The 27,771-nt window shown below is 39.8% G+C and overlaps 6 protein-coding genes across 9 annotated transcripts in view; 5 read left to right on the top strand and 1 right to left on the bottom strand.

Annotated features, from left to right (window-relative positions):
• The first annotated feature begins 426 nt into the window (after positions 1-426).
• On the top strand, positions 427-14,026 carry LOC108052020 (putative phosphatidate phosphatase). Of its 3 annotated transcripts, none has more exons than XM_044461458.1 (7): positions 427-632; positions 4,405-4,889; positions 9,691-9,842; positions 10,200-10,418; positions 11,449-11,628; positions 11,700-11,876; positions 13,399-14,026. In XM_044461458.1, exons 2-7 carry the CDS (start codon positions 4,625-4,627, stop codon positions 13,510-13,512), a joined length of 1,107 nt encoding a protein of 368 aa, XP_044317393.1. In that variant the 5' UTR covers positions 427-632; positions 4,405-4,624; the 3' UTR covers positions 13,513-14,026. The 3 variants fall into 3 exon arrangements, with proteins under 3 accessions (XP_044317393.1, XP_016989827.2, XP_044317395.1); XM_017134338.2 differs by having other exon boundaries at positions 427-638; XM_044461460.1 differs by lacking the exon at positions 13,399-14,026 and adding an exon at positions 12,259-12,404 and having other exon boundaries at positions 427-638.
• A 232-nt stretch (positions 14,027-14,258) lies between these two features.
• LOC108052014 (dolichyl-diphosphooligosaccharide--protein glycosyltransferase subunit 4) lies at positions 14,259-14,859 on the top strand. Its single transcript, XM_017134326.2, has 3 exons — positions 14,259-14,372; positions 14,556-14,669; positions 14,743-14,859. The coding sequence occupies exons 2-3, from the start codon at positions 14,569-14,571 to the stop codon at positions 14,762-14,764; spliced, it is 123 nt and encodes a 40-aa protein (XP_016989815.1). The 5' UTR covers positions 14,259-14,372; positions 14,556-14,568; the 3' UTR covers positions 14,765-14,859.
• On the bottom strand, positions 14,856-15,575 carry LOC108052012 (protein lethal(2)k10201). Its single transcript, XM_017134325.2, has one exon. The coding sequence runs from the start codon at positions 15,516-15,518 to the stop codon at positions 14,856-14,858; it is 663 nt and encodes a 220-aa protein (XP_016989814.2). The 5' UTR covers positions 15,519-15,575.
• A 479-nt stretch (positions 15,576-16,054) lies between these two features.
• LOC108052024 (nucleolar GTP-binding protein 1) lies at positions 16,055-18,436 on the top strand. The gene is made up of 3 exons (XM_017134341.2): positions 16,055-16,207; positions 16,335-16,609; positions 16,675-18,436. Exons 1-3 carry the CDS (start codon positions 16,160-16,162, stop codon positions 18,308-18,310), a joined length of 1,959 nt encoding a protein of 652 aa, XP_016989830.1. The 5' UTR covers positions 16,055-16,159; the 3' UTR covers positions 18,311-18,436.
• Positions 18,437-18,971: 535 nt separating this feature from the next.
• Positions 18,972-19,668, top strand: LOC108052015 (dynein axonemal light chain 1). The gene is made up of 3 exons (XM_017134327.2): positions 18,972-19,128; positions 19,186-19,297; positions 19,353-19,668. The coding sequence occupies exons 1-3, from the start codon at positions 18,977-18,979 to the stop codon at positions 19,653-19,655; spliced, it is 567 nt and encodes a 188-aa protein (XP_016989816.1). The 5' UTR covers positions 18,972-18,976; the 3' UTR covers positions 19,656-19,668.
• Positions 19,669-21,619: 1,951 nt separating this feature from the next.
• LOC108052017 (pneumococcal serine-rich repeat protein) overlaps positions 21,620-27,771 on the top strand; it is a 78,579-nt gene continuing 72,427 nt past the window's right edge. Inside the window, exon 1 of one of the 2 annotated variants that reach the window (XM_017134335.2) lies at positions 21,620-21,895. The gene's annotated coding sequence lies outside the window, so the exon portion shown is untranslated. Of the gene's footprint in view, positions 21,896-21,953; positions 22,080-27,771 lie in introns of those variants that run through there. The other variant, XM_044462040.1, reaches the window with a different exon arrangement.

Genomic DNA, 27,771 nt, shown 5'->3' with positions numbered 1-27,771 from the left:
AAATTAAACAAACATGTAGAAGAAAAATATTGACTTAAAAATAAAATATTTTCTTTTCGTACTTTCTATTAACTTTGTCGACCTTTGGTATACGCCTAAAAGATGGCAATACATTTAACAATTTATGAACATTAAACTCAATATCAATTTAAAATTTAATTGACTTTTATTCAAATATTTTTTGTTCACTTCAAAATAAGCCAAATAAAACCATCCTTGTTCTTATAAAAGTTTTCCTTACACATTAAGCTTATTTTCAATTTTACCCGTAGGCGGTCCTTCTTGTATTCGGATCCCATGGTTCCCCCATTTGTTCCTAGATAACAGAGAGAACTACTCTCTGAAAATATATATTTTCGCTCTTTTCTGCCGACTGACACGAAAGCAACGGCAATCTTATCTCCTCAGTTGACTTTTTTCATTGGACGCGGCAGGTTCGAGTTCTCAGTGTCGCTCGTTCATTTAACCAAAACAAAGTGCGAGTACGGGAATCGGTCGTATATATAACCCTTAATCGTTGTTGATACCATACCGAATCGGAAAAAAGCATCTTTGCGTAATGAAAACAAAGCCATAACGATGACGGAGCAAACAAGGCTTGCTTAAAAAACTTTCGCAACGCCCGCTACTCGGTAAAGGTAAATTAATTAAACAAAAAGACTGTGTTTATTTGTACTAAGCTAGTGAGCCAATGGATTTGGATATATATTTGCAATTTTATCGATTTGCTTGGCCGGCAAACAAAAAGTGTCTGTGGAGCCTCAAGAATTGATGGTCACATAAACAAATGCGAAAAGTCTGTGAGTGTAGTGTATGTGGGAAAATTCATAAATTATGCAGGTGGAAAGGGAAATTGCGTGGGTATATATTTTGTTTGGTTTAAAATCGATTTTTCCTCCCACAAATGGATTGTGTTCTACCATGGTCAAGGTTGTTGTTGTTGCTAAAATTGATTGTATGGTACTTATCCACAAAATCAGACCATGGAGTTTCAAGAACCCCATCAGCGATAGCTTATCAATTATTGAAACGCAAAAGACCGCACATTTTGATGGCGGCCATTCATCGGAAAAATTGCATTTGGCTTTTATGGTTGTTAAACTTAATTGTTTGATCCCACTGTAATGCCTCACGTCCGATATTGCCATTAACGGTGAGAGTTTTCCGCCATTTAGATCTTATTCCAGAATTCTGGCATCTGGCCAAGTTACTAGCACTTACAAAATATTTCCGTTGCAGGCAAGTCGTATACATTTGCCGTATTAAATACTTAGCATTGTTCCTGCCACATATAAAGTCCATCAATCAGATGCCAACTATTATTCATAGAATTCTCAATGCTTTTGCCATATAATTTTGCACACTTCTTGGCGTAATTTGTAAATATTTATCGTGCGAATTTTGGTACTTGGACAGCTTTTCAAAAACGAACACTTTATAAACTTATGATCGTAGAACACTGAAATAAGAATTAAAACACTTATTGCAAACAAACTTTATTAGTTTTGTTTTCTTTTTTAATAATAATATTTAGAAGAATTCTACCTTAAAGTTACACTCAAAAATGCAATACATAATAAACTATGAATTTGTATATTACTTTTACCAAGGTGTTTAAGTGTTTAAGTTTTTACAGTCTGTACTTAACTTGCCCACTTCGATAGCCTCAACAATTTTTTGCCAATTCGTATTGGATTTCGTTGTCAAGCGCGTGTAAAATGTTGGCAAACTTCTGCTGATCTCAGCCGGAATGGAAACGTATTCAATAGTAATCGTTAACAAAGCAAATAAACAAGCATTTTACATACACCGATGGGTTGGTTGAACTTGAGACCACGGGCAGCGTTTCAGGTGTCGATTTTCCTTCCTTTTCGACGACAAGTTGTCTGCAAGGTGGTCCCCTTGAAATCGAACCCCCGTTTCGTTATACGATAACGAAATTGGCGCTCCTTTGCAAAATAATGTTTTTCGTGCCTGTAGAAAACTTCAACTTTCCATATTCATAACCGAAATTCTTTGCGTGCACTTGTTGGATTTTTAATGATGCGGCCTGGCGCCTGTTGTTTATGTAAATTGTAAAACATTTCATATACCGATATGCATATTTTTTTGAATTTTAAATTATTTTTCCATCTCGAATGACCTTATTTTGCGTTGAGATATTCCGAAAATGACATTCGATTGAAGGGGAGGGAGGGCTGCTCAGCTTGTGGTCGTTGCCCGACAAAAGTAAATCGTTCGACTCTGAAATTAAAGTGATGAGGAGGAGGATTTGGGGAGGGAAAGGGGGATTTCAGCTGCCTCAGAGTATCATGATTTTATAATTACTTGTAATGCAGGGTTAAACTGACACGTCCTGTGACATCAACTTTTTAAATTAATGGGTTTTTGGTGTTAAATTAAACGATGACTTCAAGATTACTGTATAAGCTGAAAATACAGTTTTAAAGGAGATAAAAAAGTTTAAAAATAATTTTATTATGCTTACGGTTAGAATAACAATTACTTAAGATATAAATATATCAGCAAGTTAAATACTATTTATCATAATATAAAATACACCAAGCAAAATGTAGTTGTTCAATAGCAAGCTGATCCATTCTACAATAGACTTGGTTGCTATGGGCTACACAAATAGATTGATCGTGTGTGTAGGAACCTATAATCATAGAAATAGGAAATGTGTAAACATTTATTTATAACATTTTATTAAATCACACATTCGTTATGAATGTCGACATTTGTGTTATGACTTAAATATTTCTCAACCCAAAGTATTTACACAACTCAATTAGTTAGTCATAAATTATTTTATTCACTTAATTGGGCCTAGCCAAAGATATTAGCCCTTGTCATCTACCAACAGCCTTTTTTTATCGCAACTAAATGCCTTTGATAAGATAATGCAAAGATTTGCAGATATAAAAGCAAGATTAAGCGTTTATTAATGGGTCAACATGTTCGACGCCCCTGCAACAACATGCAGGCTATATTTAGCTTGAGTAATACGTTTTTTATTTCCGGGAGCTGACAATTAATATATAATATCAGACCAAACAATCTCAAGTGCGTGGAAGCACGCTCTTCAATCTACATTCGATAATATCGCCGTATTATTCTGTTCTCTTTTTTATATTTTAATTAAGACGCTGCCTGCTGTTTTGTCATTCGTTAAAAAGGGGGTTTGAGGAGGGGAAAGAAAAGAGGTAAAAACATTCATCAGGAGAATCTGAATCTCGAGACTGTGGAGTCAAGACCCAGGCATGCATTAAATAGCAACGGAGGAGTCGAGGATCGCCTGCTATCTATAAATAGTCGCGGCCCAATCGACTGCATTGGCCCGGTTGCCTTGGCCTGGCCATAATGGAAGCTCACCACTGCAATTCCTCCTTATTTTCTGTTCGAGAAGTTCTTTGCTCCTTAAGCTTCATCGCTGGTAAAAATAAATGGCTGAAGTACTGACTGACGTTTGCCACTTCTCGAGTTGTGGTTTTGTCAAATTAAGGCCTTGTTGAGCCCCAAGAAGGCCTATACTTGGTCTTTATAACGCCCAGTTGATGGGCAAGCTGATTGCACAAAATTATAGAAATTCAACAGGCTCTAGATGGACAAACGGGAATGGAAAGAATTTATGCAGGGTTAGATCAACAGTGGAACTGCTTTAGCTTACACTTCCTCAGTGTCTAGTGCATTATAATATTGAATTTATAACTTATTTTGGGACATTAATAAGTAACAATAATAATTAATATATTTTGTTTCCATGTTCTGCATATTTAATAGAAATCGACATTCAAGTATAAAAAGCCGCTAACCATAATTCCATTCAGATTTGTCAAAGTTTTGCATTAAAAATGAGTGAAAGCGTTTCAATGTTATACAAAATTCAGAGACAATAACAAATAAATATCTGGTTTCCTGTTTCATATGTATGTATTTAATATTAATGCTTAAGCTATATGAATGCTATCTTTTTTTTTCTTATTTATAAACATTCTTCAGTTATTATTCAATATGTATCTTCTCAAGCTAGTGTACCGAAATGTTGCAGTTAAGACTAAAGAAGTTCGACTGTAGAGCGTCGGTGTTCATTTAAATGCCATCCAAGGGTAACAATAGAAAGTTTATTGTTCATTTGAAACGACGTCACTTAACCCGTTTGAGTGTCATCTGTTCAGTGCCACTTGAGGGCTAATAAATCATGAAATTCTTCAATCAGCCATTTACGCAGCTCAATGAATCAGGAAAGGGGAGGGGGAGAGGAAGGTCAGTAGGCAGAAACACGTCACAACCTCTGCCTGTCGTTATCGCCAGGGAATCCTCAACTTATTACTCATCCCGAGCGTTATTCAACAATTTCTTTTATTAATGTATCTCCCTTGATGTATTTCCTCCCATCCGCAGAAGAAGAGGCTCCAGCTGAGAGATACTATGACGTAGGGGAATGGAATACGTATGCCCAGATTCGCACCTACTACTACTACCAACAACTACTCGCTCTTAGGCTCAAGTTCACTGCCAAGCACCTAAGAGAGAGAAAGCAAGAGAGAGCGAGCGAAAGCTTGAGATTGAGCTTGGGAGCTTTTGCAACGGCACCTAAAAAACGCGAGACGTAAAATTAAAAATGAGTAACGAAACCTCATCCAGCGAGACAACACCGCTCCGGCGGCCGGAGACCCAAACACCCAATAACGTGGCCCAAAGCAACCGACAAACGACGGCGAACGTTGTTAACAACACCCACAGTAATAACAACAATAATTACGGTGATTCGGTGGAAGTGCGTTTGCAAGAGGGAGATAGCACGCAACAACAACAGACTACCACCATGGATACCAACAAACGTATTCTTTGCCGCGTTGGCTTGGATATTTTAATATTGCTCTGCGGTAAGTAAAAATTCCGACTGCCCCCTCGAATTATACACCTGTTCACCTCCAAACTCAATGCGAAATTTTAATCGCATCAACTAATTTACCCTACACCGCGTGTTGTGTTTATTTTCTGTCGCAATGTTTATTATTTCTTTTGTGTTCTTCCGTCTCACTTACTCACACCCCTGATTTTTATGTAATCGTTGCTCTCTCGCTCTTTTCATCGCTCTCTTTAGACGCTCTCTTAAAAGAATCTTTTTGCTTATTATCAATAGTTTTAGATTATTAGCAATGCAAAAAAAAAACGATTGTCTTATTGAAGTCATTATTTAACTATTTTTCGGTTGGGCAATAAATATTTTATGTTTGCAATTTGTCATAAATTTATGCACAGAAAGAAATTATTTTAATTTGGTAGATAAATGCATTTAACGTTTTTACACGTGCTTTAAAATTATTATTTTAAAAGTTTAAAGAAAGAGTCACTTCGGATAATCAATAAATATTTCGTGCAAACTCACATCCGTTTTACGTGGTCCGATTTTAATCTGAATTTAATTTTGCGGCTTAAAGCATAATCTTAGCTTTTCCCTTGCCCTCTTATCGTGCTATTAACAAAAATGTTTTTTACGATATACAAATTTCAAATAGGCAAATCCAAATATTTCTCTGTGTGCGGTTTTTTTCAGTTTCCTGTTCGCCTTACCTTTATTTTTATTAGCTGTGCAAACAAAAGCAGAGACAGTTAAATTGTGTCAGGTAAAGGTGGACAACCTGCAGTGGCTGACTGTTGCATTCGATTGGGGGAGTTACACAATTCACACAATCAGCAGTTTATTCATTCCCGTTGAACTTTATCAGCATTTCTCTTCGCAACTACCATACAGTTGAGAAACCAATAACTGAAACTGTTACCACCTAAATTTTGAAAAAGTTAAGAGCATTTTTATAGTATTGTAGTAGCAAAGATAAAATATCTCATAAAAAATATAATCTTCGTTATAATATTATGCGACCTTCAACATAACTACCAACTTTTGTTGTTTATTTTAAGAACATATACCTGATAGTAAAGCTATTTTTCCAGTTTTTGTAAAGGCATTCCTGGTTTGAGAACCTTTATATGAATGTTTCCCATTGAGAATTCAAAGTCCGCCGTCAATAGCTTGCATTGTAGCGGAACCGGTTTGCCTGAGAATGTACGATCATTTTAGCTTTGCTGATTAGCTTTACCTGGCTGACTCATAAAGCACCGCCTTATTGTATCAGTGGCATTTTGTGGATTTTTGCAATTGGCACTACTGGAAAAACAATCTTGAGACGCCTTATTTGAGCAACTGATATGGGTTGCTACCATAAGTAGTTGATTGTTTAGTTTTGTCAATCAGCCGAAGACCTCGCACCGAATTTACGGCCATATTGTTTGTATATATTGGTGCCATTTTCTCCAGGTGCGAATTCAACGGGATATTTACATTTTCTTAGCATAAAAGCATGACACATGATATTGACCAGGTAACCAACTTTCGTGTTACGGTTGACTCACCTAAAGCGCCTTTGGAGATCCAGGTAGTAAACCAAATTCCTAAATGAATCATCCAAAATATCCCCTTTATTAAATATTATAAAAATCAGTGAAGAACGTCAAAATAGATTAGCCCACAGAAAGAACTTCATATATCAAAAGATAAGAGGAAATAATAAACTTTTGATGGGAGTATCCTAATCTAAAACTCGTGCCGTGTGCACATGGAACATTCCCATAATCAAAAAAAGTTTCTATCGATTTGTCAACAAAATGTGCTGAGGAGAAGACCCTTAAAAGTTCTTTGAATATATTAAAAATCCCAGAAAGAATATCGATGTTTTCCAAATAAATTCCAATTAGTTAAATCTGTTACAAAATGTCTTAGGACTGTATCTGACAAAAGTATCTATGTTAGAGCGCATTCTGTGGGCCATTTAAAATTCTTGTTTTTAGTGGGTCGAGATTAGTTTACGCTGCTGTATCTATCGGTTGCATCTGATGGACTTTCCGCCGTGAGCGCTCCTCTGTCGTCAACTAATTTTTGGGTGTAAATTACTTTTGACGCTAGACAAACGCTGATAAAGTGATTTTGGGGGCAAGGGGGCTGACGAGAGTGTCAGTGGCACTTAACCAAACAAATTCCTCTACATCCGAAGAAACCACAACTTCAGACTGGAACTCCGTTTGACGTTAATTGAATGCGAACGAGCTGCGGCACAGACTTCTTCTCTGCTTCTTTCACCTTTCTCCTTGAGGTGGAGTCATTAAACCCATAAAATATATACAGAAATGCATATTGGGGGTCGTCTACCAGATATTTCTTCTGCCACCACCACTCCTGCACTTCAATAATTTATCGAGCGTGATTGCGTGAGCGTGTTTGCTTTTGGGGGGAGAAAGAAATTCTTCTATTCAGTTTGACCAAAACTAAGTAGAAAGAACAATATTTATGCAATGCATTTTGGGCATGAGGCAATTGTTGGCTCATTGTTGTTGTTTACCTTCCACCCAACAACAAACAGAGTCGAAAAAGAGATACAGATGCAGATGGAAACGAAGATACATGGAAGATACATGGCCTGCCAAGATAGATGTTGATTTTCCATGTGTTTTTTGCGCTACAATTCCTGGGACAAAAGTAATGAACATTTAATTGCCAGCAGCTCATGACTCATGACCTGTCAAAGGAAAGGTTGTTCGAATCGGATTGGGAATCGAAATCTTTACCTGTGCGACACCTTTGTTTTTGAGAAATCTAGATGCGGGTGACCTGTGAGAATTCCTGGTAATAATTTTCGATTTCTTGGCAGCCATGAAATTGCCAAAACCCACATCAATAATCTTCATTTTTTAACGGACTGTGTCGGAATGTGTGTTGCCTTTGTCCTTCGTCGATCAAATCAATTGAAGAGGTTGAAAGTTTGCCATGGTCAGTCAGCCTTAATCTGCCCGAATGGCGGAGTTGTCTTTTAGTTCATTTCTTGGCACTAATTGCCTTTAATTTGACTTCCGTCATGTCTAATTAATGCCGCAAGTGCAAGTCAGACGCTTTTAATTAGATGCTGTACCGTATTTGAGGTCAGATTTGAGTAGAGACTCTTCTTTTCTTGCAACTCGGCAAACAGATACTTGGATAGCAATAGATAACTAGCTAAGAGCAAACATTTGGTAACTTGAAAGGCCGGCGGGCCGCACTTGCAGCATCCGAAAGATACAAAGATACAAATGCAGCGTAGGCCGGTGGCTTTGAGTTGGGGAAATGGTTAAAGAAAGCGGCGGCAAAGTGGTGATCTTTTGAAGAAATCTGATTGTGAAGAGTTGAGGGGTGAAGTGGGCGCGTTTACCTCTTTGTTTAACAAACAATCTGTTTATGTTGCCCTGTTTGCTGTTGGTTCAATTAGATGACAGCTTTGGAGCAGGCGGCGTCTTTATTATTAAAACGAACTTGACACCAAATGGACGGTGTTTCTGTTTGCTTTGGAAGTGCGGCCTAGGTGCGTAACAATTCGTTTGAATGCAGTCCCCCTTCAAAATATTAAATTAAACATTTCCGCTGAACCTACAGCCACCGTTTAATAATTTTTAAACTGCTTATGTCACCCTCATAAAATCACAGAAACACGCACAAAAACATCAACCAAATCGTTCTGTTTTTTTCTGCCATTTAACACAGTTTTTCCCTTTTCATTTTTCCCATTTTCCCATTTCACTTTATTAACGTGAAGTTCGAACTAGTTAATCTCTTGCTTATGTAGATCAGGGTAAATCTTTCTATGGCCGACAGACACTTTCGTTTTTCCTGCCACAAAGTCATAAAAACATTTTAGTGCTACCGGGTGGTTTGCTGAGGATTAGGGATTGAAAAAAGAGAGGACTCCTACGGCCAACAATGGGCCACTTGCTGTTTGTAATATGACGCTAATCTCTGCCAGAATTTCATCTCTATAACTTTCCCAGCATCATCAGAAGCCGTCGGCGATCGTTAAACATCTCCAGACAAAGCCACTGATCTAGATTTTGAGACCTGCAGCAGCTGCAGGCTAAAGAAAGAAATAAATAGGTTTCGGGATCGCAGGATGCGGCATTGTGTCACCCACCTTTGTGGGACCCAAAAGATCACCCTATTCACCCTGGCAAAAAAAAAGTAATTAAGCTGGAGAGACAAGTCGCCATCGAGTGCTGGCTATGCACTTCACTTCCATATAGCAGATATTCCTAGTGAAATAAGCACTTTAGAACTCAAAACTCTCACAATTTTCAACGCCTCGCTGACTTGGACTAGTTCATCGACATCCAGAGTTCATTTCCGCGTGCAGGTAGTATGGCTCATTGCAGAGGAGGGCAATTAGGCATACTGGAGCAATGGAGCCAGAGCTAATGCAGTTTTAATTAGCCTCTGGATAAATGTTTCGGTACACTAAAACAAATAAAGAAGCCGAAGAATGTTGAGACAGGCAATCAATCAGCCTGCACGCTTCACAATTTCTATGGGTTATTATTAATGGCAGCGAATTTTTAATTAGACAGGCAAAGAAGTCGCTGACAGATTTCCCCAGCCGGAATTATTTCATGAGCCCCAATTGAAACCCCGCACACGTTCGCTTGTCACTGGGAATCTTATCGCTGGCTTAGACATATCATAAGTCAATAGGGTCTCTGTCACTCCCCCCGAAGATAATGCCGCAGCACTTAGTCCGTGATGACCTACTAAGATGAGGGGGGGAATATATATTGATAAATGAGTAGTTTTTTCATAATTTATTTTTCTAATTTTTTTTCACTTTTCAGCCGGTTTTCCCATACTGCTGTTTTTCCTGCTTGGCGAACCCTACAAAAGGGGCTTCTTCTGCGATGACGAGTCGCTGAAGCATCCATTCCACGATTCCACGGTCCGCAATTGGATGCTATACTTTATTGGAGCGGTGATACCAGTTGGCGTGGTAAGTGAATGGGGTGGGTGGTTTGATGGACAGCCAGAAATTGTGTCAAGCAGCTGTTAGATACTCGAGCGAAGATTGCGCAACAGCCTCAAGTTCAGTTGTCGGCACTATGGAGCTATGGAGCTATGTATGATGCAAGATAACATACCACATGCATGTTCCACTGTCCACATGTCAGCAATTAAAACTAGAGCAACATGTGTCTGACCCTAATGGGCCTAGAAAAAAGATATTCGGCCCATTTCGTATAGTCTAAATATTTGCATGCGGGCCTTAATGACTTCCAGAGAAAAAGGGTTTAACGAGCTGCTAACTCAAGGAACTCACTCCCATTCCGTTTCTTTTCCCATCCCGCAGATACTCATTGTGGAGGTGATAATTTCACAGAACAAGGCCAAACAGGATAATGGCAATGCCACCAGTCGGAGATATGTCTTTATGAACTACGATGTGCCCGACTGGCTGATCGAGTGCTACAAGAAGGTTGGCATCTATGCATTTGGCGCAGTGCTCAGTCAGTTGACCACGGACATAGCGAAATATTCCATCGGCCGGCTGCGTCCCCATTTCATCGCGGTAAGTACATATCTGCGTGTTCGTGGTTGGCAATTTCACAGCGGTATCCCCGTTCTGACATTGCCAATTAATTTTAATCTGCAACATGTGCAGCAAGACAGGCGACAGTGACAGCGACAACGAAGACAAATCCAATGTCGAAGTAGGAGACGGACTTGGGCAGGGGATTTGGAGACAATGTCAAAATCTCACACGATGTGGGGAAAGGTTATTAATAGTATTGGGCTAAAAGGGGAATAATGGCAGTTGGTTGCAATGCGTTGAATAGAATACACTGTCCAAGAAGGAATAGTTCGGAAAGTAATATGATTAAATGCTGCATTCTTTTGTACGAAAATTGACCAAGGTTAATCATTATATATTTATTTCTAAAATTTGAAATCAAATTAGAGCCTTAAATATTAAGATTTATTTTATCCAAATGGGAAACCAATTATTAATGGGTATACTTAATCATAACTTATCATACTTAGTCTTAATATGCTATTATCTTTACTAAAATTAATTACGGAGTTAGATGGTTTTAAGACAGAAGCTTAAATTTAAATTCCAAACAAGGGATTTTGGTTTGTTTACTTACAACTTGTCAGGGTATTTCTGATTCCAAACAATCCCCAGACAATATCCCGAATTCCCAGACCAGTTGCCTTGTTTATTTATGATATTTTGACTGGATGTCAGACAATTTCATAAATATTCGCGGCGGCAAGTGGCTTGTTAGCTTGTTATTGTGCTCATCATTTGGGGAGATGGAATAGGGATCGGTATAGGGATTGCTTGCCATAGGGATCACTTTAGAAGGGGAGCCGCAGCACAGAGCCGCCCTATTGTTTAGTGAAGTGCGGCAACCGGGCAGAAGATGCAATGCAACTGCAGCTGTTGCCTCATTTCCAGCAGCAACTCCTCTAATTTGCGGCACATGTGGCGACGATCTCCGGGGAAGCTCCACAAATAAGCCCTAAGCAGCTTAAGTCCAAGTCATCGTCTTACTCATGCCACCAATACCTTCTTTCTTTCCTGCCGCCCACAGGTGTGCCAGCCGCAGATGAACGACGGCACCACCTGCAACGATGCCAGCAATGTGGGGAAGTACATCCAGGATTTCACGTGCAAGGGAGTCGACTCGTCGGCGCGCATGCTCAAAGAGATGCGCCTCTCCTTCCCCAGCGGCCACTCCAGCTTCACCTTCTTCGCCATGGTCTATCTGGCGGTAAGTCCATTGTTATGGTCACACGATCCCTGGGCCTCATTGTTTCGCCCTGTTTCCATTTCCATTTGCAGCTGTACCTGCAGGCACGCATGACCTGGCGGGGCTCCAAGCTGCTGCGTCACCTTCTCCAGTTCGCGTTCATCATGGTGGCCTGGTACACGGCTCTAAGCCGCGTCTCGGACTACAAACACCATTGGTCCGATGTGCTCGCAGGATCGCTCATTGGCTCTATATGCGCTATAGTTGTGGTAAGTAATGGTCTTAACCATACCTCATTACAATCACCCAGTTTTTAATTTAAATTCCTTAAAAAAAGTATAAATTCCATTTCGAATCGAACAAATACTTTAGGTCCCTCAATTCAAAATGTTATTTGTTTTTTATAATTATATTACTAACACTTCATCCGATAAAATTGCAGTTATATTGTTCAATGTTTTAAAATATTACTTTTCAATACCCCAGCTTATGTGTCACCGATAAAAAGTAATTTATATTTATATAAGTTAGGAACTTAGTTATTTTAATTTATTGTTTTTGCATGCTAATCATTAGTTCACCCAATTCTTGGTATTGGTTTATATAATCATGATTTCAAAGACATTCACAACACTTCCATCATTTTTTTAGAGCTACGGTTCGCCCAAGAGTTGGTTCAATTTTCAAACAGTTTGGCCCGCCAAAAGCAAGGCTAAGTGAGAGAGGAGCACAGAGACAGGATCAGTATATGACATTGTAAAGAAGATTAGCAATTAAAGCATCACAAATTCTGCATACCCCGACTATTCATTATTAACCCGGTGGTGGCCATTAGCCTTAATTGAACTGCGGGATACGTTCTCCAAATTGGCAGAACTCAACACCTAGATAAGGTGCCTGTGCCGTCGCGTGTGGTTGCGGATGCCAATCAATGCCATCCGCAGCACGAAACCTCTTTTACAGGCCGGGTTGACTCTTTCCACCCAGCTGGCCATGCAGCTGTCCAGTTGTAATTTCACGCTTGACCGGGGATAGGGGGTATTCCTAAGGGGGAGACCCATCATATTCCAAGGCGATTCAATTAGAAAGATATGAGGGGAGTAAGGAAACGCCAACGCATACTTTTAGGAGCAGCTGTATAATGTTGCAAGGTTGGAATTGAATTCCGGGTCGAGTTTTATGTTTAAAACTGCAATTCTGAGCTGGGAAAGCTACTTTGAAGTTCGTTTTAAGATATCCATTCTGAGTATTAGCATTGTATATACTCTAGTTAACACATACGTATTTTTTTTGTTATAAAAACCAAGATAATTCTACTCGAAAAGTACCGGATATTTGAAAGATTATGTTTTTAAAGCAATTAAAAATAAATCTAAATATAACGTGACTATCTACACATAAACCACTTAGCAAATGTAATCAACTTTGAAAACAACGAAATTTTGGCCCTATCGTTCTAAACTTGGCGGGTAATTCCCAAAAGAGCTGATAAAATGCCTGGTAAACCTGATAAGGAATATATATACATTACTGCGTTATAAACGTCTGAACTAAATTATAAAGCCCTTTGCATAGTTAGAAATATAACACTAAGTATAACTTAAAAACAGGAAATGAAAATAGAAATAAATACGATAAATTATTTATATAATGTAAAAAAAACCAGGAAACGGAGAGAGGAAAATAAAAATAAAAAAGATAAATTATTAATATATTTTATACTATTCTTACGACATTTTCATATTTGCTTCTCGTGTATTAAATCAAGTTTACTTCTATTTCTACTTTCAGGCCAACTATGTCTCCGACTTATTTCAAAAGCCCAACACCAAGCCTTATTTGGCGCGTACAGTGCAAGACATGAATGTACAGCCCCCACAGGGAATTACGATTACATCAAATTAACCCGCTGAAGGAGTGCATCATAGTTATTACAAATTCCACGAATTGTAGCCGAAGCTGGGATCTTCAGTACTGCATTCTTTGGGATTCTATTTATCGGGACAGTGAAGCCAAGCTTTGCGTAACTCCTATTTAGTTTATTCCTGTACATGCATTTTATAAGCTCTATGTGAGTGAATGAGAGTGTGTGTTTTAGTTGCAAGTGCACTTAAGTGTCTTTATACATTTTTAAGCTAGGGCAATTGAAAGATATCTTGTACTATACTAAACAATTTTAAACTGACGCAACTATTTCCACAAAACAAGTGACCTTCAAAACAGAGCTGCACAAAAAATAAATGGAAGCAATAAGTATTATGTAATTTAAGAGATAAGTTTTGGATACGAAAAGATATTTAAATAATTTCTAAGATAATCATTAAATATACATAAATTATAATTTTAACCAAAACGTATGTTACTTCTAAAGCTGAACATTTTCAATGCAAAGTAAAGTTAAAATAAATTATGAAAATTAGACTCCTTTTTATTATTTACCCTTATAAATAAAATTGAGCACGTTATGTTAGCTAAAATACAAACGCAAAAAGACAATACAGTATTGCACAATTTTTGAGCCATGTCCAATGAATATATTTGAGTGAAATAAAGTAGATCCGAAACAAATTGAGTTTAATGATTCAAAGTTGGCGGGCAAAAATCAAACGATATCTTTTTGAAAAATGGAACTGGACTTTTGTCTGGTATTTTTATGGTATTTCCAAAGCAAGTCGGAGCCATGTGGTATGTTTTACTTGTCTACGTACGGTCACGCTAAAATATTTGTACACAATAAAAACCGGCTCGTTTTTTCGCTGAAAAAGGTAAATTACTTGAATAAAACTAGAGAAATAAAATAATTTCGGTATATAAATGATAAAGGAGGAACTTATACTTCGCCCATCACTTATTTCAAAGCGGAAAAACCAGGATAAACCAGGTTTCCGCCCGCACCCATGACGTGTCACTCGCGCACTTGCTTCTAATCAATTAATTTGTTTTCACAGAACTTTTGACAAAATGATCACCGACGTGCAATTGGCCATTTTCTCCAACGTCCTGGGCGTATTTCTATTCCTGCTGGTGGTTGCCTATCATTATATTAATGCCAATACCGGAAAGTAAGTAATCCGTGGGAGAAGAAGAAGAGACACAACCCGGTATCAACAATAAAAAACGCAATTTTATTTTCAGGCCCAGCGCCAAGGCAAAATGATCTTCAATGTTTCCATTAACAGAGTAATGTAGTTGTACCAGGATAATGATAATGCTGCTTCATTCGCAAAAAAATAAATAGTTGTGTAAATCTAATCCAGGATATCGTTGATAGCATCCTTCATGGTCTGGACATCATCGAGTGTTTCGCCGGCTTTGTGATCCTTGCGGGTGTAGAATGTCCTGTGCGTTTGGTGGCCAAAACTGAAGGCTTTGATATAGGGAAAACTTTTCGTTTCTGCGGGCAGCTCGTCCACCTCCATGGAATTGGGCTTGTGTTTGGGATGACGCTTTTCCTTGGGCTTTTCATTGCCCTGATCGAAGCGGTAATTGGCCGGAAACTTGTGCACTATAATACAGTGATCCTTGCGCTGACGGGGAGTATGGAACTTGGTGGTGCACTCCTCCAGGAAGCAGGAGAACATGGGCTTATCCCCGCGATCCACGCTGGCGGCAAAATAGAAGTCGTGCTGCTCGGTGATATGCAAATCTAGTAAGTGCGCCGTGGGCAGCATCCTTCGACATTCCGCGCAGCTGTAGGATTGCTCCTTATCCCTGCTGTCACTGATTTTCGCCGGCTTATCCTGGATTCCCACGATTTCATCAATTTCCACCAGAACTCCCAGTTTCTTGAAGGGCGGCAGGATTGGCGAGGGCGGATCGGTGGCTTTTATAAATCCCGCTGGCGTTTCGCTTAGAATCTTAAGGATTTGTTCTGTGGACAGAAATTCCGATGGCGCAGCTTCCGAATCCATTTTGTTTGTGTCCCTAAAACCAAAGAGTTTGTTTTTGTTTTGGTTCCTACGTGTCTTTTTAACTGTTCCCACTAGCTTGCATCTTGTCGGCAAAATTGGGGTTTTAGTTTTAAAATTTTTATAATTAAATTTTGTAGTAAATATTTATTATTAATTTTTATTGGATATGTATTAATTTTTTTAACTAAAAAGTTTACAATTTCCTTAAAAATAAATACAAAAATACAATATTGTAGCCCCAAATCGACTACAACTTACTATCATTACTATTTCACGAACTATATTTTATAAAACTAACCGATTACATTGTTGATGACCACAATGTTTTTTCACTGTAATTTTACCCAAAGTGAATTTTGTTAAAATGAGGAAAGAGTTTTAAAATACTTAATTGTTTTGTTATAACATTTCCTATTTTTAAAGTATTCAAGTGAGAACACTTTAGTTGTGGGCGAAGTGATGCCAGATCGTCATAAATAGTTAATTAGTGGCAACGTTGCCAAGCACATGTGAACCTGAACTGGTTCCGCCAAAGAATCGGTTCTTTTTGGAATACGAAGCTGACACCGCGTGGTGTTTTTGCTGTCGATTCCCCATTTATTTTCCTTTCGACGCGTGGAAAATAAACAAATCCTGCCAAGATGAGTCTGTACAACTTCAAGAAGATCATGGTGGTTCCGCCAGCAAAGGTAAGTTCGCCCTGGAGCCCCCGTCCAGCGCAGCACCCCTTGGAGCCCCGACATAACCTCACCACAGGCGTTTACCAAATGCGTAGTATGTTTGTAAATAACGTTGGATTTTATCCTCTCCCTGCAGGACTTCATCGACATTATGCTGTCGAAGACACAGCGTAAGACCCCGACAGTGGTCCACAAGGGCTACAAGATATCCAGAATTCGGGCGTTCTACACCCGCAAAGTGAAGTACACGCAGCAGAACTTCCACGATCGTTTGTCGCAGATTATCCAGGATTTCCCCAAGTTGGACGATGTGCATCCATTCTATGCCGACTTGATGAATGTGCTGTACGACAAGGATCATTACAAACTGGCGCTGGGTCAGCTGAACACAGCCAGACATTTGGTGGATAAGTGAGTACCGGAGATCGACTCAAAAATGTTATTCCCTTATTAACAATACCTTTTTTATTACCTAGTGTGGCCAAGGACTATGTCCGCCTGCTGAAGTATGGTGATTCCCTGTACCGCTGCAAACAGCTGAAGAAAGCTGCCCTGGGTCGCATGGCCACCATAATGAAGCGACAGGCCTCCAACCTCACGTATCTGGAGCAAGTGCGTCAGCATCTTTCTCGTCTGCCCACCATCGATCCCTACTCGCGCACCATCATCATCTGCGGCTTCCCCAACGTGGGCAAGTCCTCGTTCATCAACAAGATCACCCGTGCCGACGTGGAAGTGCAACCCTATGCCTTTACCACCAAATCCCTGTATGTGGGCCACACAGACTACAAATACCTGCGCTGGCAGGTGATTGACACACCCGGCATCCTGGATCATCCTTTGGAAGAGCGCAATGTGATCGAAATGCAGGCCATCACTGCCTTGGCTCATCTGCGCGCCTGTGTCTTGTACTTCATGGACATCTCCGAGCAGTGCGGTCACTCCTTGGAGGAACAGGTCAAGCTGTTCGAGAGCATCAAGCCTTTGTTTACCAACAAACCCCTGATCCTGGCCATCAACAAAATCGACATCCTAACACCTGAGGATTTGCCAGAGGAGCGAAGGGAGATCATCACCAAGCTGCAGGAGGACAAAAACATTCCCGTAATGCTGATGTCCACCGTGCAAGAAACCGGTGTGATGGAGGTGAAAACCGAAGCCTGCGAGCGTTTGCTCTCCTACCGTGTGGACCAGAAGATGCGCACCAAGAAGGTGGACAACATCTTGAACCGCCTGCATGTGGCCATGCCAGCGCCTCGAGATGAGAAACAGCGTGCTCCCTGCATCCCAGAAAAGGCTTCGGCCCGCCTGCAACAGAATGCCGAGAAGGCTGAGCGCAAACGCAAGCTGGAGAAGGAGATCGAGGAGGAGGAGGGCGACGATTACACGCTGGACCTCAAGAAGAACTACAGCGAAATCCCCGAGGACGAGCGCTACGATGTTATTCCAGAGTTCTGGCAGGGTCACAACATTGCCGACTACATCGACGCCGATATCTTCGACAAATTGGAGGAACTGGAGCGCGCAGAGGGACTGCGGGAGGAGAGCGGCATCTACACAGTGCCCGATATGTCCATGGACGAGACCCTCAAGGAGATCCGCGAGATGGCCAAGCAAATCCGAGGCAAGCGATTCGAGCTGCGCGACGAGAAGCGACTGTCGTCGCGAAAGAACAAGCCGATCATCCCACGAAACAAGCAGCCCAAGGTGCGTGACCGTTCCGTGCAGAAGCTGGTGTCGACGATGGAGGGTCTGGGTGTGGACATGTCTGGCAGCGAGAACGCCAACTTCACCAAGTCCGTGGTGGATCTGCGTCGTGGCCAGGTGGCCGTTGGATCCAAGAAGGTGCCCATGCAGCCGCTGCTCGACAAGGAGTCCTCGGCGGTGGTCAGAAAGACTGGTCAGCCACTGAAGAGGGCGCCATCGCGCGACTCTCTGGGCATCAAGAACCTGGCCATCCGCAAGAAGGCGCAGATTATGGCCAAGCGGGATATTGCGAAGAAGGTCACAAGCAGGGGTCTCAAGGGCGAGGCGGATCGCTTCATCGGCACCAAGATGCCCAAGCATTTGTATTCCGGCAAGCGTGGCAATGGCAAGACGGATCGTCGTTAATTGCCGCAGCCTTGGCTGGTTAAGTGATTCTACCTGGTGGGTCCGCCCGCTCCTCTGTATAAACTAAGCGATGTATCTTTATCCCCTATAACAATTTTAAATACAATATTGTATTTTTACAAAACATTTTGGTGCCTTCTTTTTTGGGGTCAATTCAGGAACATTAGTCCTGTTCAGCTATAAAATTAGTTCAAAGCAGTAATTTAAGTAAAGTGACCTATTTTGGCTAGAAAAGTAAATAAAAGCTTAAATTTAAACAATTTACATTGAAGTTTGCCTTTGGGTAATAATTTTAAATTGTATTTCTTATATTAACAATATTATATGTTACTGCAACAGTAGTAATTCATTCCTTATTGATCCCTTTAAATAAAACAATTTAAATGATTATAAACTATTAAATACTTAGCACAAATGTTTCTATTTTTTACGCATTTGATAAGTCTTGTAACTAATCGATGTAAAAAATTCCCTAACTTTTACGAAAGTTTATATAAAAGGGTGATTACCTCAAAAGGATGTTCCGTATTTCGTGGTGTTCAGCAAAAACAAAGTTTACCTCTATTGATATTTGTTCCTACCTTACTTCACCTTGGCAACGAAGAAGTTTGTTTAGTTTTCACAAATTTTCTTGCCCATTGGGTAAAAGTTTTTCGATGCAGCAGCATGTCCAAAGCAACCACAATTAAGGAGGCACTGAAGCGCTGGGAGGAGCGGGAGCAGCAAAATTCCCTGACTGCCAAGAACATTGATCTGCAATTCCAGTGGCCGCCCATCGAGAAAATGGACAGCACTTTGGGCACGCTGGTGCAGTGCGAGTGAGTTTAAAAGTTTTTAATTCTTTCGGCAACATTTTGCGATTCATTTTCCTTCAGGAGAATCAGTATGTCCACTAATATGATTGAAAAGATTTTCGGCTTATCGGGCATGAAGTGCCTGAAAGTATTGTCTTTATCACGAAACTACATCAAGCAGATTTCGGGATTGGTAAAATGAGCTTGGGAAAATGTGTTCAAATTTAAACTTAGTTATGTACTTTCAGGAGGCCGTAGCTGAAACGCTGGAGGAGTTATGGCTCAGCTATAATCTCATAGAGAAAATCAAAGGATTGACAGGACTTAAGTGCCTGAAGGTGCTCTACATCAGCAATAATTTGATCAAGGACTGGTCGGAGTTTAATCGCCTGGCGGAGATTGAGTCTCTCGAAGATCTAGTGGTGGTGGGGAATCCCCTATCCGAAGGATTAGACGAACCCTCCTGGCGGGCAGAGTGCATCAAGAGGTTGCCCACCATCCGTAAACTGGACGGAGAACCAGTCGTTCTTAATGAGGAGCCACAGCTATAAATGCATTCACTATTGAATTTTATTTTAAAATTTCACATCACTCAAGCTTCTTTACTAAAGTAAAAAAGTTAAGTATTTATGCTATTTATTTGTGCCTATTCTTCATGCACCCATAGAATATTTGGAACAACAATGTCAGAAAAAAAATATTGGAACAATATTAAGCATTATCATTTTATTTCTTTTTGAAAATATCCTTACAAATTTAAATACTTTAAGTCCATGGCCCATGTAACCTGTGAATAAGTTGTTCATTTTAAACAGGTAAACAATTTTTAATTGGCAGAAACAAAATTTCTATATTTTTGTGAATAATTTAATGAGTGAATTTGTACCACTAATTAATTCTCACTTGGAATAAGAAAGAGTGGCGTTGCATTATATTTATTAGCTGAATAATTACCAGATAAAATCCTTCTAATTTACCTGAGTGTCTGTTGATGGACGTGTGAATATTTAACAGCGAAGTTGGCCGAGAGCTGCGTCAAATGCCAGGCGCTGTGTTCTGGCCACTGCAGTGTAACTGACCTATTGGCCAACTTTTGGATCCGCCGCTGTTAGCGTTCTGTTAGCCGGGCTCTCAAGGCTTTTGGCCTTCTTGCTGCCGCATTGCTGTTGCCTGTTGGTGTTGAAATTAAATGTTAAATTCCCCGCCCACTCACTTTCGATTTCAGTCGCAGTTCGGGGCTCAAAGCGTTCGCAGCTGTTGCGGTGAGATTGCTGAAAATCGGCAAATATTAATAACGTGCTAGTCGGGCATCAAATTAAATTTGGCTTAGGTCGTCTCGATTTCGAAGCCCCCAAAACAAGTAATATGCCAAATTAAATGGCGCGTGCTCTCGAACGAAAAAACAAATACATGAGTATTTAGGTACAATGTAAATGTAGATGTATTCCCAGGGAACTTTAGGCCCGCCATTAGCCAACTTATGTGTATATATGTGTATTTGTTTTTACGCACACTGCACAACCAACAACAACAGCATTTTGGAGGCTGCGCGGGGCGGCCATTTTTGGTAGGCTTCCATTTTTTTGGATCTCAATTTTTCGGCAACATGTGTTTCTTTCTTTGTGTGTGTATTTAATGTAAAATTTCCCTCAAGTTTTTGCTTTAAAATAAACGCATAAAATCAGGATACTAGAGGGCTGGAAGAAGAATGCTCGCCTATAATAACACACCGAAACGCTTAGCATAAAGTGAGAGTTTTCCGCTTGGGCGGCGGAAGTAAAACCATAAAATGTGCTCTCCATAAACAAAACACACACAACACAGAGGAAAAAATAAAAACTCTAAGTTGTGGAAAAAAAATTTTAAAAATATTGAATCCTCTTAATAAATCGTCTAAAAGTATGCTACTATATAATGCTATTGCGGAAGTCCTAAAAATAAATGTCAAAAGACAATGCCCTATTTAAATCTACCTAAAGGATTCTTATAAAACCTTTATAGATTTCTTTTCACCTCCGAATCGAACAAATTTCCTAAATATTTTGCTGCTGTTAATAAAATTTTAAAAATTGCTACAACTTAACATTTTTTATGAAAAATTACTCATCCGCCATGTAGGCCACCAATTTTGTTGTGTTATACACTATTCAAATCAAATTTGGGTGATATTTTTTCAGCGTGTACGTAGGAAAAACTACAGACTACTTAGCAGCATGGCTCGTAAACAGTGTGCGCCCAACCACCCTCACCACCCACACACATGCGTAAAGCAGCAACAAAGTTGCGATAGAAAACAGATGCTTGAAATATGCAACAGCGTATAAATAACAGACTAAGGCTAGCCAGATTGGCCAAGTGCGATGCAGGTGTCTCTGTTATTAGCACTGACCTATAGCGTTGGCATTACATACTGCATAGCCGCTGTTAACGCTGGCAGCGATGTCGACCGCGGCAGCGACGCGGGCAGAGGCAGAGGGCAGAACTGATGCCAAGGGTAATTCAGTGTTGGGCGAGATTTCCATCTGTGGACACGTCGGTCGGTCAGCGGAGCATTTTCCGAGCGATACCACAAAAAAAGAAGAGAAATATCCAACGTGAAAAAAGACAATTGTGTTGGTGTGAGTGCGTGTTTGTGTTGGTGAGCTCATAAAAGATTCAACAGCCTGCCGAGCTAAAAAATAAATAAAAAGATAACAACGTGGGTTTGGCAAAAAAAAAATTATACACAAATAGCCACAAAGAAACAGCGAAAAAATAATGCAAAATAAGTGTTAAATAAAACAGCTACAAGGTGAGAGGCCAAAGCATTAATAAAAAAAGAAAATAAGGCAAGCTAAAATTAAATAAAAACAATCAAATTTCGGATGAAACGAAAATTAACAACATAAAATTCGGGAAAAGCAGTAAAAAGGAGCCTTTCTGCCCATCTCTTTCTCTTCCGCTTTCTTTCCTTGGAGTAGTCCCTGAATGTAACGGTAATAAGCAAGCGTGTTTCGAGCAGCATCCTTGTGTGCGTGTGGAGTTCTGTGGCTCCTTTTTGCGCTCTCTCTCCTTTCTCCCTCTTAGCCCCCTTTGGTGCCTCATCTTTTTCGTTTGTTTTCTGCGAGACATTTATTTGCTCTTTAACGTTTCAGCAGGACCAGGCCTTTTTCGTTCCGGTATTCTTTCTTTCGTTCTTGGCCTCCTCTCATTTCAATCCCCCCATTTCACTCCTCTCCGCGCCTCTTCTGCCCACATTTCCTACCAACCACCATCCCCCCCTCTCAGTGCGTCCTGCTCGCTCTTTTCGGCTCTGGCATGCCGCAAAACAGTTAGTCCAACACTCAAGTCTCCCCGACCGTGTGTCTGCATGCCTGTGTTGGTGCTTGTATGTAGAGCGAATAAAAAAAAGTTACAGGACAACTTCTAAAGCTTGAACACCAAATTAGGGTTCCAAAATAGTTCATTAATGTGGAAAACAATATGTGGGCATTTTGTGTAAGACTCAGTACTTATTGAGTATTTATTATATGAAGTCTTTTTTAAAATCTTGATACTAGTGGTCGGTCCCCACATCGCCGCCATAGAAAAGGAATCTGCGGACACACGCACATTGTAAAACAGTGGATGGCTAATCACTCACCCAAATGGAATGTACGATCAATTCTTTAAATTAAGAACAATTTATTAGACACCTTCATCTGTTAGCACTCAAATAACTTTGTATATAAATAAATCAATTCAGTTTTGTTTATAAAAATAAATCAATGTAAAGAATTTAATTAATACATTGTTTACATTTCTTCAAAACTGATAACATGTGTTTGTCCAATATCTAATTTAAATATCGTTTGGTATATCGAGCAAAGTTAATATGACAACAAATCGTGCAAATATTTGAATTTGATTTAATTTCCACTCCAAACGTACGGCTTTCTAAAGCTGATTCAAGGAAAATCCTTATACCTTTTAAAATTAAATTTTTGGTCCCATAATACATGGTAATCGGATGTTCATAGACTAGGGTTTTTTAATATTAAAGTTTTTTGTTATAAAACTGTTAGCGAAAGCATTTGAAAAGGTAAAAATGGAGGATGCTGTACTGTAATACAAATTCGCCCACACAGACTGAGAATGTACATGTACATTCAACAATTTGCTGGCTCCCCACGGCTGGTGATTTTATTTTTTCGTCCCCTCACGCCACCCACTGGCCGTGGTGCTGTGATGCTGGGAGCCAACGTCAACAAGTTGAAGTCGTTGCCGCTGCCCAGCTAGCCTCGTTAGTACGAGTGGACGTGGCTGTGTGTGTTGCCCCGAAGTGTGCCGCAGATAAGGATAAATCATAAGCTGGGCGAGCCTGCTAAGTTCATTTTGATGTCGCAAAGTGACTAGAATCGATTCCAGTGTCATTTGCTAATTGAAAAATTTCTTGCCTGGCACGTTAACCCTTCCATTGGTCATTTATCTTAGCTGGATTTGGATCTTAATTAAAATGAATGCACAATTAATTGTCTGACAACAGACTAAAGCTATAAACAAAGCCATGTGTGCGTACGTTTATATTCGAGCCATATATAAACAGAGTTTTGTAAGCAGCATAAACAGCAGAAACTGTTAGTCTTTGAAGTGAAATTTGATTAAGGTGTTTATACAAGAGAGGAAAATACGAATTCAAAGGTGGAGAACGAGAGAGAGAGGGAAGAGAATGGGGCCAAGAAATATATTTACCCATCGATTCATATTCGACCGAGTTGCCTTGCGATTTTGGCTCCAGTTTTGTCCCCTGACTGACCAAATATATACTATATATGTAAGAAAAAAGTCAGCTTAAAGGGCATTAGGGGATAAAAATAAATAAAGGAAACTGGGAAATGGAAAATTTATTTTTCCCTTTGTGGGCGCCATTTCACACATTTTTAATTCGCTTATTGAACCAACTTATGCGAGTTAAGAGGGCGGCACTTCATAAAAACTGACCAACCCCTTCAAACTTTGTCTTAACATATCGCTATCTGAAGCTGACACATCATTAAAACTTTTAGAAGCAGATGCTACGGTGTAGATTAACGAAAATACACAATCCCATTATATAGGAATAATTTAACATATCTTCGGGGCATACCCTTTTCTAACTTCGCAGCTTTTTTTTGGCATCTGCTGCGTAACATCAATCTCTCGGATAGAAAGTGATTGGGAGCCAACATGTCGTATGGGCAATATGGCAAAAAACTTGAAACTCTTGGCGATGATGCCTAAGCTTTCTGCTCGTTCATTATAAGCTGTTTTCTGTTCTCTCCGTTATCCATTTTTTTGTCGTTCCTGTTGAATTTTCCTGATGAATTTTTCTTTTTACTGAGTGTGTGTGCGTGATGAGTGTGTGATGTGTATGCATGTGACATGTCTGACGTCTCATTTTCTGCCATATAAACCCGATTCTGGATTTTGCCTTAATTTGGCATTTGGGCGTTTCAATGGAAACTCATTTGAAACTTTCTTTCGCAAATCTGTGCATAGGCTTCCTGTGCAGCCAACAAAAAAAAACGTAATATTTATATGCGGATACTCGTGCGATTGTGTGTGTGTTTCTGCGCCTGACCGAGCACTGCCTCAATATTATTTTTTTTTCGGCCTGGCTCTGTATGAGAATCCGGCAGATGTTTGCCCAGGCTGGAGGAATACATATATACGAATGAATTTGAGGTATGTACTCGGCAGCACGCTGTTATGTTGGCAGTATAAATAATACATATAAATCAGTATATGGCTTACGCGTATTGGCCAAACTTCTTTTACGCAGGAACAATGGCGCACGGACTCCTTAATCATCGATATAATGGTATGTCGCGGCGTCGTATATCAAATGTTTTCAAGCCTTTGGGCCATATTAAACATGCCAACCTTGCACAACTCCCAGCTGACCGATTTTTGAACAATAAATCGGCATTGACATTTTGATCCACATTTTACATACGCACTTGTCGTGGCTAATTGATGAGCTCGGTGGATACCTTATGCAGGATATACTGGCCATAAATCATAAGCAAATCATTGCATATTCAATGCAAATTGCGGCAGGCTAATAAATCGCATGACCTTCATTGATCTTTACCCCCGGTAAAATGTAAAAATAAAATAAAAGATAAAACCTAGTCAGAAATGAACAGCAAATTGTGCCGTATTGAATTAGCCAACAATTCTGTGGCTTGAATGCGGTTTTGCGGGTTGGCCTTGCCAGCTGGCTGCCTCTTGTCTTCGGCAACTATTTTCCGTAATTCCATTTGCTCCGAGCAGGTTGGCAGACAAAATGCAATTAGCATTAACAAGGAAGGCAGCTACAGCTACGAAACCCTTGAAGCCAACGGCTTGCAGCAGCACAAAAAAGGCAAAACCATTTTTGCCACAATTTAAGCAAACGTTTACTCAAACAGAATACCGCAACGAATACCATTGAAATGCTCAAACTAACACTATTTAAATTTCACTTTAAAGTGCGCTCGATGTTTGAACAACCCGTTAGGGGAAATTCCAATTAAACTAAATCAACATCAGCATTTACAGCTGAAGTCAAAGTCAATTACGAACGGAATAAAACGAGTGAAATACTTCAATATCTATTTTATTTAGAGTATAACACGATAGTTTATGGGTGTTTAAGTTTGGCCTAGTTCAATAAACATAACAAGTTTGTGGTAAAACAGTTATTGGATATAAATAAATGTCTAATAAATTCAATTAATCGAAAATTGGTAGTTGGTAAAGTTTTGGCTAACTTATTTAAGAAAGTCAAAATTGATTAAGTTTTTAGTTGAAGTTGATTTACATACAGTTGAATAGTTTTCCCAGCGTTCAATGGAGATAATTAATGGATTAAATAAGTGAGAAAGTTTGTGATACAACGAGAAAGTAGAACAAAATTATTTAAAACTAAAGTTTAAGAAATTGTTAAAGTTTGGACTAGCTTAATAAATGTGTTCTCTCTTGGCTTAACTGGGATATTCTAAGGATAAGGTCTGGCTCTGCTTAGTTTTCTCTGCTGAAATTAAAATGAACTATTTTGGCTTGACCCAATTTCACCAGGTTTATCTCAAACATTCTGTCTGCCAACTAAAGCCTCAGCAAAGGCGAATAAGTCAACTGACAGCATTTCGGCATTAAAGATTCACAATGGTGGGCAAAAGAATTCTTCCCACAAGATGGGGAAAAGGTGTTTGACAGGTCACAGCATTTCAGACAGCTGGGAAATGCAACTGTTGCACAAGCGGACCTGTGAAGTAATTGTCGAGCACCTGTAAGTGCCTGCAGCATATGCATATTTGTATGTACAACTGGCCCTCCAAGGGCCCCACAAATGTTGCTCATACGCCGCGTGGTACGGGCAACAATTTCCCATGCCAGCTAGGCCAAGAGACAACAAGCCACAAATTGACATAGCTGTGATAATGTGTGTGACGGGATGAGCCGGGCAATATAGCCATACACAGCAAAAAAAATTAAAATAATACAATTTTAATGTTTTCGACAAGTCAGATGCAGGTATCTTCAATTGCCTTTAAAATTATATTGCTATCACTAAAAACGTTATATTAAAAATAAGAAGACATTAAAGCATTCTACATTTAAAAATTATTTCCTTTTTATAATCTCTTCTACATAATTTCAACCGAACATTAAAGCTATGTGTCACCCATTTACAACTTAAGTACTTCTAAAACACAAATAAAATACATTTGTATTTGTGATTTCAAAAAAATATGATTGCCTTCTTTTAGGCAAAAAGTTATTTTGAGTCACCTGAGATGTCTGTGGATAACACTAAACAAAGTTCTTAATACTTAAACTTCTTTGCACTAGAAAGCTTGGATGTTAAATTGCACATTTTTTTCGGTGTGCTTGTTTGCCGTGTTTGAAATCGTGGGGCAACATGACATTGACTAGCGTGCAACGTGACAGCAGGAACTTGTACACGCACACACACACTTTCACGCCCAAGCACGCAGACACATGCAGGCCAACAATTTGTGGCGGTGAAATTCAACACGAACAATTTAATTTCAATAAAAACGCACACAGCCAGCGCAACAACAATAACAAAGCGAACGCAAAGACAAAAGGATTGCTCATACGACACGTGTTCTGTCTGTCGGTGAGTGTTTGCGTGTGAGTGTGTTTGTGTGTGTGTGGCTCTGTGGTGTGGCTGTGTGTGTGGGTGAACAACATGCATAAATGCAATTTAATTTAATTGCTCGAACTTTTTCCACCTGGGGATTCTGATGTTGATTTGCCGCCATGCGCTAATCTGTGGCACGTAATTCAGGATTAAAGGGCCACATAAACTATTCCATTTCCCCCCACTTTTGTTACTCTAACACATTTTTTCCCATCAATGCAATTGACTGAAAATTTGTACGAAGAGGGGCGTGGCAGGACGAGGGCGGTGGAATTCCTTTGGTGGAAACGCGTGCTGCAAGGTTACGGCTGTGTGTGTGTGTGTTTGCCTTTTGTGCACGTGTCTGCGTGTGTGTTTGTGCTTATGTGAGTGCTATGCATACGCCCGAGTTGCTTAAATGTCAGTTTATATCTCAAGGATAAGCTGTTTCGCCCCATGGCTCGGTTTGTTGGGTAACTGATGCCGACTTCTCCTTCCCATTCTCCTACCATTTTTGCCTGCAACAAGACGCACATAAA

The sequence above is a fragment of the Drosophila rhopaloa genome, unplaced genomic scaffold (assembly GCF_018152115.1).
Source record: "Drosophila rhopaloa isolate 14029-0021.01 unplaced genomic scaffold, ASM1815211v1 contig_115, whole genome shotgun sequence".
Classification (NCBI taxonomy): Eukaryota; Metazoa; Arthropoda; class Insecta; order Diptera; family Drosophilidae; genus Drosophila; species Drosophila rhopaloa.
Note: the sequence above shows the minus strand (reverse complement) of the source record. Positions and strands in the feature narration are given on the sequence as shown.

Bases quoted from the DNA above. Each gene is read 5' to 3' on its own strand.
- LOC108052020 (XM_044461458.1), top strand. From the start codon at position 4,625: ATGAGTAACGAAACCTCATCCAGCGAGACAACACCGCTCCGGCGGCCG. The intron at 9,843-10,199 runs GTAAGTGAATGG...CCCATCCCGCAG, and splicing joins CGGTGATACCAGTTGGCGTG to ATACTCATTGTGGAGGTGAT. The intron at 11,877-13,398 runs GTAAGTAATGGT...TTCTACTTTCAG, and splicing joins CTATATGCGCTATAGTTGTG to GCCAACTATGTCTCCGACTT.
- LOC108052014 (XM_017134326.2), top strand. From the start codon at position 14,569: ATGATCACCGACGTGCAATTGGCCATTTTCTCCAACGTCCTGGGCGTA. The intron at 14,670-14,742 runs GTAAGTAATCCG...TTTTATTTTCAG, and splicing joins ATTAATGCCAATACCGGAAA to GCCCAGCGCCAAGGCAAAAT.
- LOC108052012 (XM_017134325.2), bottom strand. From the start codon at position 15,518: ATGGATTCGGAAGCTGCGCCATCGGAATTTCTGTCCACAGAACAAATC.
- LOC108052024 (XM_017134341.2), top strand. From the start codon at position 16,160: ATGAGTCTGTACAACTTCAAGAAGATCATGGTGGTTCCGCCAGCAAAG. The intron at 16,208-16,334 runs GTAAGTTCGCCC...CTCTCCCTGCAG, and splicing joins TGGTGGTTCCGCCAGCAAAG to GACTTCATCGACATTATGCT. The intron at 16,610-16,674 runs GTGAGTACCGGA...TTTATTACCTAG, and splicing joins GCCAGACATTTGGTGGATAA to TGTGGCCAAGGACTATGTCC.
- LOC108052015 (XM_017134327.2), top strand. From the start codon at position 18,977: ATGTCCAAAGCAACCACAATTAAGGAGGCACTGAAGCGCTGGGAGGAG. The intron at 19,129-19,185 runs GTGAGTTTAAAA...ATTTTCCTTCAG, and splicing joins GGCACGCTGGTGCAGTGCGA to GAGAATCAGTATGTCCACTA. The intron at 19,298-19,352 runs GTAAAATGAGCT...ATGTACTTTCAG, and splicing joins TCAAGCAGATTTCGGGATTG to GAGGCCGTAGCTGAAACGCT.